We start from the raw sequence: 17,352 nt of genomic DNA on the forward strand, positions 1-17,352 counted from the left end.
CGTCCACTCAAAAAAGAAAATTCTGTCATCATTTATTAATCTACTGTCACATAACAAAATAGTCTCTGTTCCTATTGACTTCCATTGTATTTTTTGTCCATAGAATAGAAGTCAATGGGAACTGAAATTACCAACATTCTTTGTGTTCCACAAATGAAATACAGGTTGAGGGTGAGTAAAAAAAAAAATTATTTTCACACTAAAATCATTTTAATTCACACATACCATGTAGGTCATGTGTCTACACTATTAAAATTGTGTTTTAGAGGTCACAGATTGGCGTCATTCATGTCAGAAGTGCGTCACTGAAACCCAGAATTTTTGTGAAAATTTTTGTCCTAATCAACATTATGCCACAAATGCTGTCAGCATTACTTCTACCATATCTGCAATCTCAGTTTGCAAGTACATACTATAGTTTAGTGTAATTATGTATGCTTTTTAATGTAGTTTGCTGATGTAATGGGGCAGCCTAAGTGTGCTAATAATCATTTACAGATATTCAGTCAGTGAATGATTTTATCACGTCAAGGAACAGGAAGCCAGACTGGCACGGTTTTGTAGAGGGCTGTTAAATCTGACATATTCAAGTAATTTTTAACAATTCTGTATCCTGCCAATCACTTGCAAGACCCCTCGGCTACAGATGTCTCCCTCGAATGAGAGTTATGTTGATGGAGGCTAAAACATCTACTTGATCATGGGGTCATCACCTCCCGGAGAGGTTAAGATGGGGAAGTCCACAAAGGGTTCGGTTTTGTCCTCCTGGGGCGAGTTGACGGTACCGTTCGGCATGGAGCTAAAAGCCAGATGGTCATGTTCCATGATGGTCAGGCGGTCCTGGGGCTTCTCCTTCTTCAGATAAAACATCTTCCTCAGCTGCTTCAACTGCTGCAGCTCACAGAAGGTTTCCAACACCACCAGCATGGCAATCAGGCCGAGGAGGAGATACACTGTGGGACACGAAGGAGAGACAGATTTATTTATTCCATTTCTAACCACCTGGGTCCAGTATGGCATAATGACACCCATTTCCACAATCCAATTCCTGATGGATAAAGTTATGTCTAGCTCTACATTTCTTCATGAAAATACACACAACAAAATAGAGCACAAAATAGGTTAGGTTGCAACTGTTTCAACTTTACAGGAAAAGTGTGTAAATTAAAAATGACATGGTTAAAATAAAGTAGTGAACTCTCTTGGCCACCTCAAGGATCATGAATAAGATTATTTTAGCCTGCATCTTATCTTTCATCTCAGCCACATCCTGATAACATAAATGCAGAAAGAGTCAGAGTGAAAGCAATATGAGACTTCAAGACAATTCTCAGCATCCGTGGGCCTCACGTATGCCACATCCTCCACATTTACACTTCAAGTCTTTCTCACAGTCCCTCACACACGGAACAGGAAGACGGGACAATCTGCAGCAACTGAACCCACACACGTACGAAAGCCATGTGGCATTTTCATGCAACTTTTTTGAAAATGAGAGCTGTACTGCTTCATAAGACAAACACTAGATGGAACCATAGAGTGGCAGTGAAAGAACAGCCTTGAATCACATGCACTTCATTTTTATCTTCAGACAAGACTTACACATGATGTTTCAATAAATAAAAATATGTCACCGGAGTGTAAGTCTCGTACCCATTTTAATTTAGAATTTATCTTAATTTGATTTGTTAAGAAAGCCAAATTTTTAAGTGTAGGCCTATTTAGAATGCTGAGATGTTACGATGTTACTGAGGACTTATTTTATTTTTTCCAACTTCCAAGTGGCCTATAGCCTAAGTTTGTCATGTATAAATAAACCATTCTTGACAAAAGGCATAAGGGCTGTGTGCGTGTGCACATTTGAATAATGTCGGGCTTTCGAAAAGCTGTCAATCAAAATGTACTTGTCAGGCCTAACTTAAGGCCCAATTACAGCTCTACTTTCTTCTGTGAAACATGAATATTGGTAACCAACAATGCAAGTGTTGACTATCCCTTTAAATCAGTTTACATGACAAATATATCACAGAACATGTTTACTATTCAGCATTTCCAAGACTTTTGAGTATGTTTTCAGTTCAAGGCTTTCTGTCAGTTCTGTTTTGCATTTTGGAAAGCAGAATCTACACTTCAACTTCGAATGCCCTCTCAAGGACTATTAGGTGTTACATTAAAATATAAAAATTCAGATAACGTAATGTAGGACCTACTTACTTAGTGCTATTCAGGTGTGCAAATCTGTAAACGTCTGTTTCTTTAAATAACAAATTATATTTGGTAAAATCACATTCTTCCATATAAAACTCTATATGTAAGTCCCACCATTTTAAATAGATTCAATGCACACCAAAACAAAGCATACCGAAACCATACCTACCAGTGATGCCCAGTTTGTAAAGCTCACGAAACCTTTGGTTAAAGGCCTCTCCGGGCACATAGTCACCAAGACCGATAGTGGAGAGTGAGATAAAGCAGAAGTAGAAGGACTCCAGAAAGTTCCAGTTCTTTTCTAGGGCAGAGAAGATGGCGGCAGGGATGAGGAAGAAACAGGACACGGCCAAGAAGGCCAGCAGGGTTGCATGAATGACGGCCACCAGGGGTTTAGAAAGACCCCAATGTGTATGAATGAACATAATGGGCCGCCATGTGCTATAGACCATGATCCTTTGCACCACAGCCGTGAGGAATAGGAGGGTGAAGGGGATGCCAATCACAGAGTAAATGATACAGAACGCCTTTCCACCATCAGAGAGAGGGGCGGTGTGACCATATCCTGTGAATTATAAGAGTGGAAAATGACACATTAAACACATTTACTTCATGAACACATTCCCCTCCATTTTTTTTCATGGATGAGCACATTCTATCAGGGACGGCGTTTCTGTATGGCAGTCATTCTGGGCTCTGTAATTTCCTTTCTGTTTGTGTATCCCGGATATAAACAGATTATTTTACTCTACTTTCTGCTCTCAGCAGTTTGATGCCTCCCTAGAGCACACATCTAATGGACGATCTCACATTATGGACAGGAACAATCAGGTTTCAGTCTGCAGGGTCTCTCTGACAACAACCTTGCTAGACGGATTTGCATCAAGGAGAAAAGTCTTATACACGTGTCACTTTTAACAGGAAATGGCCAAAGAAAATCTCTTTCTAGTGATAACTAAGTGCACAGAAGCCAAAATGCTTCTGTTTGTTTTAAAAGCTACATTACCATTCACAAGTTTAGGGTCAGTAAAGAAATGTACTTTTATTCAGTAAGAACACAAGAAATAAAGACTGGAGTAATGGCTGCTGAAAATTCAGCTTTGACATCACAAGAATAAATTACGTTTTAAAATATATCTATTAAAATAGATTTTAGATTTTAAATTGTAATAATATTTCACAATATTACAGTTTAAATTGTAGTTTTGATCCAATAAATGCAGCCTTGTTGAGTATAAGAGACTTCTTTCAGTCATTAAACAATTTACTGGCCATAGACTTTAGTATTAAACCTCAGCTTGTCTGGTTGGATAGCTGAAATGTGCCACATAAGATCAGTGCTAACAACCATTCAGGACACCTTAGCATCGCCCAGATTGTGGTAATCAGCTTTCCAAACAATGCAGTTTTTGTAGTTTGTCCCATTTGAATAGTGCCAAGTATAATGGTCTATATTGCTATATCAATCAATTAACAATCTGCAATCAAAATTTGTAGTTGTAAGAGGAACCAAAAAAAAAACCCCTGCAGAATCTAACGGTTCCATTTATGTGAAACACATATTAACATTGTTATTTTCACTGAGACAATTATTTTCATTGTCTAAAAGTAGAGCCAAAGTAGTTCTCTATTCCTTTACTTTCACTAAAATGAGGAACATCATGCCTGTGTAGCCAACCTGTGCCAAGAAAAAATGGTCAGTGCTAAGGCTTAATTCCACTTTCTATCAACCTGTCTTGTTCAAATTCCTTTTGTAGATAAAAAAAGATGATTTGAAAATATCTTTTGCAGAACAAATGCAAAGGGGAACTAGATATTGCACGTCTGTCGTAATAAGACTGTTGCAAATCATTCTTCCCTTGTAAATCATGACAGCGCTTTTACTCATATGGCTGGCTCACACTTCCCCAAAAGAAGCAAACAAGCATCAAATTCCAGTGGTATCCATGCGTTTACCTGGTGGTGTTTGCTTGGGCAGTGGGAACCAATTGTTAACTCTAAAACGCCCTATAAAAAGATTTTTCAAATATACATTTCTAAGGCCTCTAAATTACCAACTTGATAAAAATTTTGCCAAGAAACCTGTTGTTAACAATCTGCTACATGCCTTCTGTTGTCTGACTGATAGTTATGCATTTAATATATATATATATGTATATATATATATTTTTATCTTTCAACAATTTTACATAAATAAGCTTAGGTATACTGTAACTTATGGTTACATTTCAAAATGAACTCTTACTGGATTGAAGCTGGATAGGTGTTTAACTATAGGTGTTTCTTTTCTCCTTGAGTATGATCTTCACAATCTCATTATATAACACACATGCAAACACTAAATTATTTACTAAATTATTCCATTTAAAAATGTAGATTATTTCATATGTCAGGTTTTACAGAGTTAAAAAAGCTGGGTTATCTATCATTTAATACTGGTTTGGATGTATTGGTGCATGCTAGGTGGAGAGTTACATCTGGAAAGACAAAAGGGCGATTTAATTTTAATTATTATTATTTTTATAACTGGGAAATACTAGTATACTTTAAAGGGGTCATGAACTGCTTTTTTAAAATGTATCATTCTCTGAAGTCCACTTGTGTTATTAAGATTTTTACATCAAAAAACAACATAATTTGTCCTGTCCTGTTTTGACCCCCTCTTCAGAACGGTCTGTTTCAATAGACATGGCGGATTGTAGACTTCATAATATAATCAGCACAACATCATCTTTTAGTTTCAATCTTTCCGAAAATCCTGCATCACATTGTGCCTTGTTTGTAAATGAAACCGCTGAAAAATAGTGAACAAAGGCCAAGTTTTTACTGATCCACTTTCTAAGGTTGGGATCAGAAGAGAGGCAATGTAAAGAATATCAAGAAAGCTTGTTTTTACAGTACAATGACCTCTTATCTCAAAAGATCAAGGGAATTTTAATGATCATTTTAATAAAACTGAAAATGAAAGTGATCTTTATGTCTGCACTTCTTCCTGTATGTGAACATAGAGACTTATACCTGCATATAGTTCACAGAATAAAACTGATTTGTAGAGATCTTCTTTAAAGTGTTCTGTTTTATATGTCTGTTTGAGAATTGGACACATGTCTTAAGGTAGCACCACTGTGTTAAGGCACGTGTTAAATGACACGGAACAAAGAAAACGAGATTGGCGCATTAATTTTCTTTTTTTTTAAGGTAAACGAGATATACAAATATGGGTCGCCGGCTGCAAATATTCAGACCCATCAAATGGTGCACTATCCACGGAGTCACCACAGAGATGCCACGTTAGCTATTAAATGTCATGCTGTATCAGTTTTTGACATATCCGCATTTTTCAGCGACTCACCTGTGGTTGATAAGACCGTGCTTGCGAAAAACAAAGACGAAGTGAAGTCCCAGTTCCAGCTTGCCGACGCGTTGTTGAGAATAGACACCCCATAGTTGCTGGCCTCCAGCGCTTTGGACAGAAAGCGCTCCAGCCTTTCCTCGGATAGACATTTGTGCTCCTGAAGGAACTGCCGTTTGATTCCTCTGAGCTGCTGGCGCAGGAGGTCTTCATACGGCAGCTCCACCGAGGAGAAAACCACCGCTCCGAATATGAGATACAGAATATAGCCGAGCACGAGAAACAGAAAATACCATGCCGATTTGTTGCTCTGTATCAAGCGCACGCACGAATTACCGGTGAGGGACTGAAGCATCTTCAGCTTTAATATCAAATCCGATGATGATGTGGTTTAGATGCGTTTTAATGCTCGTGATTGTACAGGCTGCTCCGAATGCAGCGCGGAGGAGATGGGGCTCAGCTCGGGGACGTGACGTCACCGATAACTCGCCCACCAGGTAACGTCAAGAGAGGAAAGATCATCGACTGTCTGTGCCGAGTTTAACATCCTCCTACTTGAATCATGATGGCAGCCTCAGACAGAAGAGGGGGTATAATATGTAGGCTACTTTGTAATTGTGCTAGCCATGGGAATCGATTCTGATTCCATTTCTGATTATCGGTAAAAATAATGTTATTGTTATAAGGGAGAATCATTGAGTTTAACAGTCTGTCGCCAGTGATTGACTCGATTTGTTTATTTATTTATTTATTTTATTTATTTATTTTTTTGAGGCAGCATAAATTCTGTCCAATAACTGGTCTTAAAATGAACAGACTCTTAAGAGTCGTTCTTTGGAGAATCTATACGCTGTTAATATGTATGTTTTGGATAGACTAAAATGGTAGTCTCTCTTTTCTTTTCTTTTTCCTTTTTTTGTTTTCTCCCCTAAACATCATATGCACTTGCCTAATGTATGAAAAAAAATCCCATATAACACATGGGATCTCATTTCATCATTCAGACTTTAACCTTATGTGGCAATAAAGATATATAGCTAAGCTTACTGATAAACACAAACTAAGTGTCACATTTTTCAGAACTATGGCTCTGTCTTCTATAAACAGTGACAGTTTCATTCTTTCATATGGCCTTGTGTTTCTTGAAGATGATGCAGACGACTATCTCCAAGGTAACAGTCTTTGGGATGTTGGTGAGGCGGTGGAATCTGGGTTCTGATAGGCCAGCTGGGAAAAAGGTTCATTCACCAGCATCCCAGCTCAGAGGGGTGGACAAAATAACATACAAACATGTCCAAATTTTGTCATGGGAAAATACTTTGTAAAAACGTAATGACAAAAAGTGTCAAACAGATTGAGTGCATTAATACAGTGACTAGAAATTGCAATATGTGCAATAAGTGAAGCCACAAAATAACCTCAGGATAGAATGAGCTTCTCTTCTTAACAAAAACTTTATTGTGAGTTGAAATATCTGGCAAGGGTGTTATTTAAAAGCAACGTGTATAAAAGAGATAACTTGGTGTAGTGCAAAACATGTGCAATGGGAAAAATAGTGATTTGATCTGATGAGTCTTCCTGATATCAAGATGTCTAGCCTGGTTAGAGAAACCAATTTATACCCAAACTTTCAATTCTGACCAACATCAAGCAAGCCTTCTGTGACTTTAATATGAATTTTCTTATCCTCTTCTTTGCCAGGCAGTACAGATGCTAAAAATAGAGGCTGTTCTACTGGGAATTTAAACCTTATGAGAAGTAAGATGTTATGCAGGAGGTTGATTGCAAAAGTTTTTTTGTTTTTTTTGCTGCTCGCACAATGCGTAAATGATCTATTTGCTTAAAGCAGGGAAAATGTGTGTGTTACAGGACCATAACCAGACTTTGACTAGGACAAATCTCTCTAGTATTCAGATAAGAAATCAGTCAGTATGGATTTTACAGTGAATTTAAACTACAGTAGACTGCAGCAGTGTTTCTTTGCAATAAAGTATCCATACACTGTCTACCTAAATAATAAACAGGTGTACACTAAGACAACATTATCAATCCTAGAATCCATAATGTCAAGTCATTATAACTTCCAAAAAAAAAAAAAAAAAATTACCAAATAAACAGACATATTGTGTTCACACATGTATGAAACATATGTTTTATCATTTAGAAATTCCTGCAAATTGTGGCTTTTTTTCAGAGCAATGGAGTCTGAGATCACATGATTATGTGTTAATGAAGCATTCTTATGATTTGTTGTTGACAGGTTTTCAGGACAAATACAATTTCAAATACAATAAAGTTTACTATTATTAACCACAGCAAGTAAGTTTTATTGCTGCTTGAATGTTGGAAATCCCCAAACTGCACTCGTAACAAGGTCTGCATGATTTCAAGGACTTTAATGGAGTCTAACCATGGCTCTATTTTGGACCTTTTGACCTTAAAGGAAAAGATTAAAAAAAGAGTCAATCGTTTTTAACATGGAAGTCAAGAAATATAAAAAGATAATCATAATATTGTAAATTAAACAGTGTGTGTCTTACATGTGCAACACTGGAATCTTCATGAATGGCACACTGGGTCCCAAATACCCCCTTTTTGCAGTTGGTTCTGCCCATCTTCACAGTGAAGATGTATTTCAGGCCAGAGACAACCCTGGACTGTTAACCAGAAACATGTTCAGGTTCAGACACAGTCGGACCAACCCTGAGTTGAAAAAAAAAAAAAAGTCTGGCGCCCAAAATTCGTAAAATAAATAATTTGTGGTGCAGCCACCACTGTAACAAAACCATGCTGGAGAAAGCTCTCTCTCTCTTTCTCTTTCCAAGTTTCAATATTTATTGAACATGTTTACCAAATCGCACCTGAACAATCCTTTACTCTCTTACCTTATATAAAATCATTATTTTCTTATGTGTAGCATATAATAAATAACGTTCAAGTTGAAGCAAACAGTTCTGTTTTTCTCTTTGTTCAACTGGGAACAATTTTACGGTTCTGAGATTTCACACAATTCTAATTCTAATTCACAAATCTTTACATGTCATCATGACAGCGTTCTTCTAGGTCTGCCTCCTCAAGCAACGTTTTTGTAACCGTGAAAGATATCAGCACAATGGCGCCACTTGGTGTGAAAATTCGATACAACACCCGACAAGAAGACTAAAATTATTAATTTGTAAATAAGAGGGCGAAAAGTGATAACCCAGTTCTCAAATTTTCTGCGTTAGGACATATAAGATTTTCTAAAAAATAAAAAATATTATGTTGTATTTACACTACTTTTTAAAAATGTAAATACACAGCTGTCTGTTACTAGACACACACTGAGGCTGTCATGACATCTGGAATTCACTGTGGTCCAGCCATCTGAAATAATTTTTTTCTAAAATGACCTGTAAACTGTAATCCTCATCTTAAACTGCTTAATATATTCTTGTCAGTCATTCTGCTTTATAGACTTGACAATCTGCAATAATCTCCTAAAGAAGAATTTTTACATATAGATCCATGTGAGCAAGAAAACCCAAAAAGGGAATAGCTATTTGACCCAGTTTTTCATGTGTTGTTAATGATGGGTATTTCTTTTAGTAACATTTTGAAAAGTGCAAGCTGTGCCCTACATGAGGGGTTTTATCGGCTGATGGGCTTGAGATCTAATTTAGTTGTTGTAAACATGATTTCTGTAAAAAAAAAATCATATTGTGAATCGTTCAAAACTGACAGATATACATGTAAGAGTAATTAAAAACATTTTATTTAAAATCACTTCAGGATTTTTTGGAATAACTTCAAAATTTCAGTTCAAATCAAAGCAACATGTAATTATCTTTGATGTGGTCTGATAATTAAGCAGGAATTGCTGCTCAGTTGGACTGAACTTGTTTGAAAGCGAAAATATTTTTATTGAATGTGCATGCTTTGAGCATAATTAACTAAGGTAGCAATTATTAGAGAATTATCCACATAAGTGACAAAAGAAAAAACAACAGTGCATTGAAAACATACTTTAAATAATTAACATACAATAAATAATTTTTTTAAGAGTGGCTACGAAAAGTCTACCCACTGTAAAAAATTAAATAAATCAATAGAAAAATGAAAAAGAATGAATCCAAGAAAAATTGTGTAAGATATTTTTCCACCTCTAATGTAATATTGAAACCAACAGAATTCATATAATAAACAAACAAACAGAACCTTAGAAAAGAACAAAAAGTTAGTTAACGTAAAAAAATGCTTTTTATTATAAAATATTAGAATTATAATAATTGTTTTTGAAAATTAAAAACAGAACATAGTTGTTACTATTATTAGATTTTTTCCAACATGTACAGAAGAGCGACAGTTACGAAAGAAACATGCCCTTTAAGAAATTGCATTATTATTTTAAGTGATGTGCAGAAAGCATTCGTTCGCCCCTTGCACATGCACATCAAATCTGGCAGCTGGATCTTTTGTAAGGTCTTTTTTTCTGCAGTTCCTGGCTGCGTCTGAACGGGGCGGCCGTGATCCGGTCTGTACTGCGCGAGCTGCCGTAGAGTGTGAGTGTCACTCCCTCATCAGCGGCTCGCTGGAAATATGGCGTCAGTGCACACACGGGCGAGCCTAAACTCTGCAGACGGATAGAGATAGAAAGTGTGCAGCGGGACTCGTATCACACCCCAGTCTTTGCAAAGTCGACCCTTGTTTTCCTGGACATGTTCTGATTCATGCACGGGTGAACGGAGAGCCATCCCGTCGACTCGGTCCCGGTTATGGAGCCTCCGGATGAGAACAGGTAAAGGAAGCGAATCTGAACCAGTGCGTTTGTATTAGATTCTGTGTGTCTGTATGCACATATATATATATATATATATATATATATATATATATATATATATATATATATATATATATATATATATATATATATATGTGTGTGTGTGTGTGTGTGTGTGTGTGTGTGTGGTCAGGGAACTACACAGCCGGGATTCAGGACACGCTGCCAAATAGTGCACCCATTGAGACCGTATTGGGCGCGACTAGAGCGCAGCGCATGCGCGCTTCAGCTTCAACCCGCCAGTGTTGGGAAGTCCGAGTCATTTCCGCGAATCGTTCGCTTCAAAAGAATTTAGATTCCGCAGTCTTTTATGGCGTTGCATATTTCATGTTTTAGAAATAGCCGGTTATTACGTGTATTTATTTAGTTTTATTAATAAGGGTATCCATTTATTTATAATTCAATGTCTGTTCAGTTTGTTGCAGCCATGATTTAGCTCATTATAAACTAAAATTTAAACTGATAAACTTCTTAACATTTTAATAAAATGCTATTTATTTAAACTTTTTATTTGCGCTGATAGAACTGGAAAAAAGAGGATAGTTAACACATCTGCTATTAAACTTACTTTTATTTTGCCACATCCTTGGTTCATTCAAATTGGATAAATCAAATACTATAGATAAAAGGACTTTGGTTGAATGCATCTCATCATAAATCATCATCCTTGTCATTTCTTGATACTTGATCATCCAAGTAATTAGTTTACCCAAAAATTGTGTCATCATTTATTCATTAAAGTTGTTTGAAACCTGCATGAGCTTATTTCTTAAAAATAAAGTATTTTGAAACTGTTGGTGGCACACACAGTATGAAAACTCTTTTATGAAGTGAACTCACTTAAAGAGTTTAGTAAATTTTTGCCAGAAAAAGTTTTAGAATTTTGATCACGTTAATGTAAAAAATCTTGTGTGATATAATTTGTTTGTTTGTTTGCTGGTATTTATTGTATTTGTTGTATATATATATATATATATATATATATATATTATTAATAATAATAATAATATTATTTTTTTTTTTATTGTTTTTGCCATGAAAAAAGCTTTTGATGCTGTCATGGCATTAAATAAATAGATACCATACTCTGGCCGATTCAGTCCATTTCAACAGTTGTAAGCAGTTCAATCAGTTCTTTGAAAAGAATTGACTCACTAGAACGATTCATTCACGAATCAGACATCGCCGCAACTAGCTTCCTGCCACAAAGTGATCCCGCTTTGCAGCGCAACACTAAGCAGATTTTCACATCAAAGTTGCAAACTTTTTTGTACAAGAACTAAAAACAGCTTTCTTAAATAAGCGAATGCACGATTACATCCGTTTCTGTGGGGAAAACACAGTGTTGATGGAATCGAGCCGACCTGTGGAAAAGAAGGTAAAGAGATCGTGCCTCTATGTGCAAGATCATTGTACCCAGCTAGAGCGCGAGTTAAGTGTGGTGTCCCTCTCTTTCACTTTCTACAGTGTGCCTTTTAAAGTTTCAGGAATGAGTTCCATTTCAGTTGCATGGACAGATCACCGGTTATATCCGGTTTCGATCTCAGCGTTCGATTATACATTTTGAGATTGTCGGTTGAGTGTTCAAATTTGTTTGCATCATTCCTCGAGTGCAACTTGAGTTGCAGAGAACCCTAAAAAACAAAACACACTAGGAGTAAAGTTGGACATTGATCCGATAATCGGTATGAAACAACAGCCGTAATTAAATATATAGTAGCTATACAGCGGGACCATGAAGACTCCTATGATATGAGTCAGATTGACACACTCCCTCAGTGAGTTGAGGAAATGTTTGATTTGCTATTCCGAGAATCACCCGGCTGCTCTCTTAGCAGGAATTCTTGGGTTTGACGTGCAACATCTAGTTTCTGAGTGTTGTAATCAGGGAATTTAGTTGTTTGTGTTGGTTTTTTATTAATTCACTGATGTTTTGAGTTCTTTTGAGACTCTGTTCAGCTTGTTCTGGGATTTTATTTTCATCCATATCTCATGCCTTTTTTGCAGTGCATTATTTGCTGTCATTAATGGTGTGTTCTCTTGCATTTGAGTCTTTCTGTTTAAGATCAGGTTCAGAAAGTGTTGTTTGCTCACTGCCATGTGCACAAGGTTTTAGCTGATAAGCCCAGTGGAATGTTTTGTTTTCTTAGTTTTGTCTATTATGACCCCACGCAACTTCACCAAAAGAGTTTGCCCTGAATGCCTGGCAACAGCTTGTCAAGAATGCCTTGTTTTGTCTCTTTTTCTTCTATCCCCACCCTTCCTAGCAATTCCTCTTGATAAACAACTTCATTGGTAAGTGTTAAAGATAGAGATAACTTAGAATGCAATATTAAATGCAAAATTAAAGTTGTGCACTTTAATTTCTGTTTTATCGTGCAGTTAATGTGAACTGGGCCACTATGAGGCGAACTATAAAATCAGCTTGCATAGCATTTGTTGGTTGAAAATTGCTTAGTGTGTCAAGAATGCATTTTTTGGCCTTGTGTGGTGACTTAAGGTCAAGTCAAACAGTACGTATGTTATTCAGTAATGTTATTGATTATTCTGCAGCTGTCAAGCAAGCAATTCTTGCGTATAGTTGTTTAACTTGCAGAACTGATGTTTTGAGGTTTTACGTCAGTGTGTAGCATGCTGTAAATCCCCATCCCTGTTCATTTATGACCACAAGCATGTCTCAATTCCAGGATGTGGTGCACTAAAAGAATGTTGACCTCGCGTCCTGGAGGCACCCATGGCTGGATCTCATTAATTTATTTCTTTGCACAGTCCATGGTGCAGTGCATGTCTTATCTGACTTTGAGAAGCATTGTTTCTCCCTTACAGCTTTCATTACCAAGTAGATTAATTGTTTAAACTGTGTAAAACAAATGTTTTGGTCTGTTTAATTGTTTGTCATGAGACAATGGTTTTATCAGGACAAACTTTGCAGGACATGGTTTGTAAGATGGACCCAGGAAAAATGGAATCTTTTATGGAGTATTGTGTATGCAAAATATAAATAAGTTGAATTTTATTAAATGTCTGCATTTGTATTGTTTGTATTTATGGAATTCAGAATCTTCTCTGCCAAGCTTATCCGCTTGTGAAACTGATATGGTATTAAAAGTAAATACAATAATTAAATATAATCAAGGCATGCTTTTTTACTAAACATGCATTATTTTCATTAATATCTGCAAAAATAAAGCAATATTAAATAAACAGCAGTATACATTATTTAGTCTTATGAAAGCATGCAAAATCACATGCAGTTATTTCAGTAAACATTTTTGCATGATGTAAACAAGTTGTTTTGAATTGAATAATTTGAACAGCTGATTCAGGAAAATGAATTGAATAAAAATGTTGAAAAGAGATGATATTGAATATATAGATGATGATATTTTTAAACTTAATCTACTTCAATATTTAGATTTTTTTTTTGTTCAATTAATTGGACATTTGTGACACAAGCAGTTCACACAAAATTGACCTACAAGCCAAATAAAAATTGTTTGATTTTTTTCTTCATGTCACTGCCAATATAATATTGATAATGTATTAAAAATTGGATATTCCTGACAGCCCTAGTAGTTCACACACCTGTGCTCTGAAGCCACACATGATGCTTTTGTGGTTTATATGCATGTCTCTGATATTTCTTTCCTCTATGTGGTATTTTGGTTACAAGGTTAGTATTTTTGGTTTGCATGTTGGCCAAGCACCTGCATCTCTCTGCCCAGCAGAGCTTCAGCTCACAGTGTCCTCTTTTTGATATGTCTTCAGGAAGGAAGGGCTGAGATGTAACACGGATCATCCCAAAGCAATCACTTGTCTAGCTTAACTCCCAAAACAGTCTTTAGTTTCTCATGTAATACCTTCCATTATGCTTTCAATTGTCCGAAGAGGGTGTGCCCTGGGGTGGAGGTTAGAATAGCGGCTTATGTTGAGACTTCAATGCAGAGGTATCGGCTAGACAAGGTTGGTGGATTTTCATTTGTCCCCATACAACACTCATTCCATTTTGCTCTGCATGCTTATGTCTTAATGTCACCCACCCACATGCACACACAAACACATAAGTCATTCTGCCCTGCAGCTGCACATGGTCATTATGTGGACACAGGAAATGATATTGTACAAGTCTGTGGCATAGTGATGGGAAATAGAGCAGAGGAAGTAGCTTGTTTTAAAATTCGAGGAAGTCTGCTTTAGCATTCCTGGAACTCACTTTTCTTAATGTGACTTTGTGCTATTCCACTTCATTCATCCACGACCAACAGCAGTCACTCAATGCATAAGATGTATAGTCTACAATTATAGCAATGAATCATAGATCTAATTTGTGCCTATAGAGATCTTATTTAAGAGGCCAACCTTTAACTTAACAAGCACCATTACTTTTATTCAGTTTGTGTCATGCGATTATAAGAATGTGTTTTCTTGCAGAATGCAGATACATTCTTAGCATGGAAGTGCGTGTATGTTGTGATATGGAAGATGCAAATCAATAAGACCGAAACCTCGAAGTGCTGCAGTTTTGCTGCTTTCACAATAAGGAAAATTTGCAAGAATGTAGAGTCTTTCTGGATCTTGATTTGTAATACAGTTAGGTAATGGCCTGAGTGCAATGCTTTTGACTCCAGTAGGACATAATCCTGACAGGCCATGAAACCAGTTTACATTTGCACAGAATTGCAAATTGTTTTGATACATTGTTTTCTTCTCAAACAAACGGCTTGCAGTTTTATCTGGTGCTGCTTACGATGCAGAAGTTACACATTTGACCATTTAGTTTTCTTTGTAGGCTCCGATTCCGAACCACAAATGCAAAAATCCAAACCAGAATCATTTCCATTCCTTGAACCTTCACGTCTCTGAGGAAATGTGAGTATCAATTGCATGACGACATGAGCTCAGAGAAAAACACTCAAGGGTACATCACAGGCCAGTGGAGTTGTTTACTAACAATGTCTCTGGATTGTGTTTCCAGGGCTTCTGGGAAAAGGTCATGTTGATGTAAGTTTGGTGCTTGGGCTGCAGCTAACAACTGTTTTGATAATCAATTAATTGGTTCGATTTTTTAAATGTAATTAATTGCCATTATGATTTTTTTATGTAATTACATTGTAAATACACACTGCCATTTTCAGTCAGAGAGATTTAAGAGATTTAAAAAAATAATAATAATATGCTTTTATTCAGCAAGGACACATTAAATTGATAAAAAATAACAGTAAAGACATAATGTTACAAAAGATAAAAAAAAATTAAATTCACCTGTGTATCAGTGGTGACTGATGGTGCCCAATCAGGTCTTCATGTGACTTGAAGGGCTTCAATCAGTCAGCCTGCGGCTCAGCAGGGATGTTGTCTGCCTGTTAGAGAAGGAAGTGTGTGAATGTGTGTGTGTGTGCACATGTCAGCGGTAACAAAAAATTGCTCGCAAGGGCTTATGTCAAAGTTACGTGATTCAAAGAGTGTGGCGTGGCCTACTATTTTGGTTTTGTCTTTAACATGATGTTCTTTTAGGTTTTGGCCACGACCGTGAACATCCTTTGAAAAACCATTCCATTTATTTTCATTCTCTCCCTGTATTCATCACAAGTCCATGTTTCTTCTAAAAAAAAAAAAAAAAGCTACATTGGATTTTTATTTTTTCACTAAAGGGAAAAATTGCAAATACTTTCCCTCCCTATCAGCTTGTCAACCTCCTTTTTGCCAGGGTGAATCTTAAGAAAAGTCACACCCCCCCCCTAAAAAAAAAAGAAAATGTTGTTTGAATATTTTATTTTAAAATACAGTAATACAATACAATAAAAACAGTTGTGCTGCCTAAAGGTAGGGTGGGCGATTTCGGAGAGGCTAGAAATAACAAGCTAGCTTTACCACTGCGAGGTACGACTTGGCACGGCTCTGCATGGCTCGGCTTGCTTGCTTTTTTAACTGCAGTTAGTAACGCTTGAAAGTGGGTGGGGTTATAGACCAGTTGCGCCGCCTCTACTGCAGTGGTTCGGTGTCTCATGTCGCAAATCTAATGACGCTGGTATTGACTTGCAGTGTTAACATGTCACATTTTAGTATCAGTGTGGGTGGGTACTTTTAGTATTGGAGGTGTTACTATTTAAGTGAGCTGTACCATGGAGTGGAAAAACACCAGAAAGTGAGCCGGTCCATTTTGTGCAATGGAAAAGTGGCAAACCCCCCTCCCCCCTCCCAAATCACTCTCCAAAGCCACGCCGCATCCAAAACACATGAACATGCACAGGCAGACCAGAGGCTAACCAGCAACATGGAAAGAGATAGCGTTGCTGGAGGGTTGAATGCAATGCTGTCAGATTACATCATGTTTCATTTACCGGTGAGAAAACCTTACAGTACAATGCGCATAATATTACAATGATAACACCTTCCATTCTCACTTGGTCTGCAATGGTATAACGGAACGCACTGATGACGAATCATACCTGCACGAAAAGGGTCCTCGGTAATATGCAAATACATATGTTGACAGACAGCCAGTCGTAGCCCTCAGGCTGATATATAAATACATATGAATACATGTAGACCACTTAATTTAGTGACTGCTTTAAGGATTTGAAGACCCTTTCAACCAGCTTAACAAAAAATCACCTACCCAGCCTTTAACCTAACCTTTAACAACCTTAACATTTTTGTGGAAACACTGATAATTTTTTTTCAGCTTACTTTTATCAATAGACAGTTTAAAAGAATAAAATGTATTTTAAACTTAGAATTTGTGTTTGATCAATTTAAAGCATTTATTTTGGGGAGAAAATGTTTACCATTGCAAACTGAACTGCAAAGCCCTTATAAAGAGTTGTACACTTTTTTGCCTTGATCGTGTTCATTTAGTGGTAAACTTTATGGGGCTCGGGACCATTTTTTTGGTCTAGTGAGCATGTTATAATATAGAGGATCTTAGTGGGCCCTATTCTGTCCTTATTATAAATTTTGAATAAATACTTAA

The 17,352-nt window shown here is 36.8% G+C and overlaps 3 protein-coding genes and 1 long non-coding RNA gene across 5 annotated transcripts in view; 3 read left to right on the forward strand and 1 right to left on the reverse strand.

Moving 5' to 3' along the window:
- Positions 1-5,362, forward strand: part of LOC132110529 (CD276 antigen-like) — a 101,869-nt gene extending 96,507 nt beyond the window's left edge. Inside the window, exon 5 of the transcript XR_009424657.1 lies at positions 5,342-5,362. The gene's annotated coding sequence lies outside the window, so the exon portion shown is untranslated. The remainder of the gene's footprint in view (positions 1-5,341) is intronic.
- Positions 557-6,110, reverse strand: LOC132110528 (potassium channel subfamily K member 1-like). The gene is made up of 3 exons (XM_059517217.1): positions 5,561-6,110; positions 2,378-2,773; positions 557-953 (listed from the first exon to the last, which is right to left on the reverse strand). Exons 1-3 carry the CDS (start codon positions 5,913-5,915, stop codon positions 691-693), a joined length of 1,014 nt encoding a protein of 337 aa, XP_059373200.1. The 5' UTR covers positions 5,916-6,110; the 3' UTR covers positions 557-690.
- On the forward strand, positions 5,774-7,829 carry LOC132110530 (uncharacterized). Its single transcript, XR_009424658.1, has 3 exons — positions 5,774-5,898; positions 5,984-6,150; positions 7,266-7,829. It is a non-coding gene; the product is annotated as an uncharacterized LOC132110530 (long non-coding RNA).
- A 2,235-nt stretch (positions 7,830-10,064) lies between these two features.
- LOC132110531 (mitogen-activated protein kinase kinase kinase 4-like) overlaps positions 10,065-17,352 on the forward strand; it is a 29,447-nt gene continuing 22,159 nt past the window's right edge. For both annotated transcript variants that reach the window (XM_059517220.1, XM_059517221.1), the window contains exon 1: positions 10,065-10,337. In XM_059517220.1, coding sequence (XP_059373203.1) covers positions 10,315-10,337 — 23 coding nt within the window. In that variant the 5' untranslated portion in view covers positions 10,065-10,314. The remainder of the gene's footprint in view (positions 10,338-17,352) is intronic.

This window comes from Carassius carassius, chromosome 30 (genome assembly GCF_963082965.1).
Source record: "Carassius carassius chromosome 30, fCarCar2.1, whole genome shotgun sequence".
In the NCBI taxonomy this organism is placed as follows: Eukaryota; Metazoa; Chordata; class Actinopteri; order Cypriniformes; family Cyprinidae; genus Carassius; species Carassius carassius.

Excerpts from the sequence above, each read along its gene's own strand:
- LOC132110528 (XM_059517217.1), bottom strand. The coding sequence starts at position 5,915 with ATGCTTCAGTCCCTCACCGGTAATTCGTGCGTGCGCTTGATACAGAGC. Across the intron at positions 2,774-5,560 it reads CACGGTCTTATCAACCACAG|GATATGGTCACACCGCCCCT; the intron begins GTGAGTCGCTGA and ends TATAATTCACAG. Across the intron at positions 954-2,377 it reads TTACAAACTGGGCATCACTG|TGTATCTCCTCCTCGGCCTG; the intron begins GTAGGTATGGTT and ends CGTGTCCCACAG.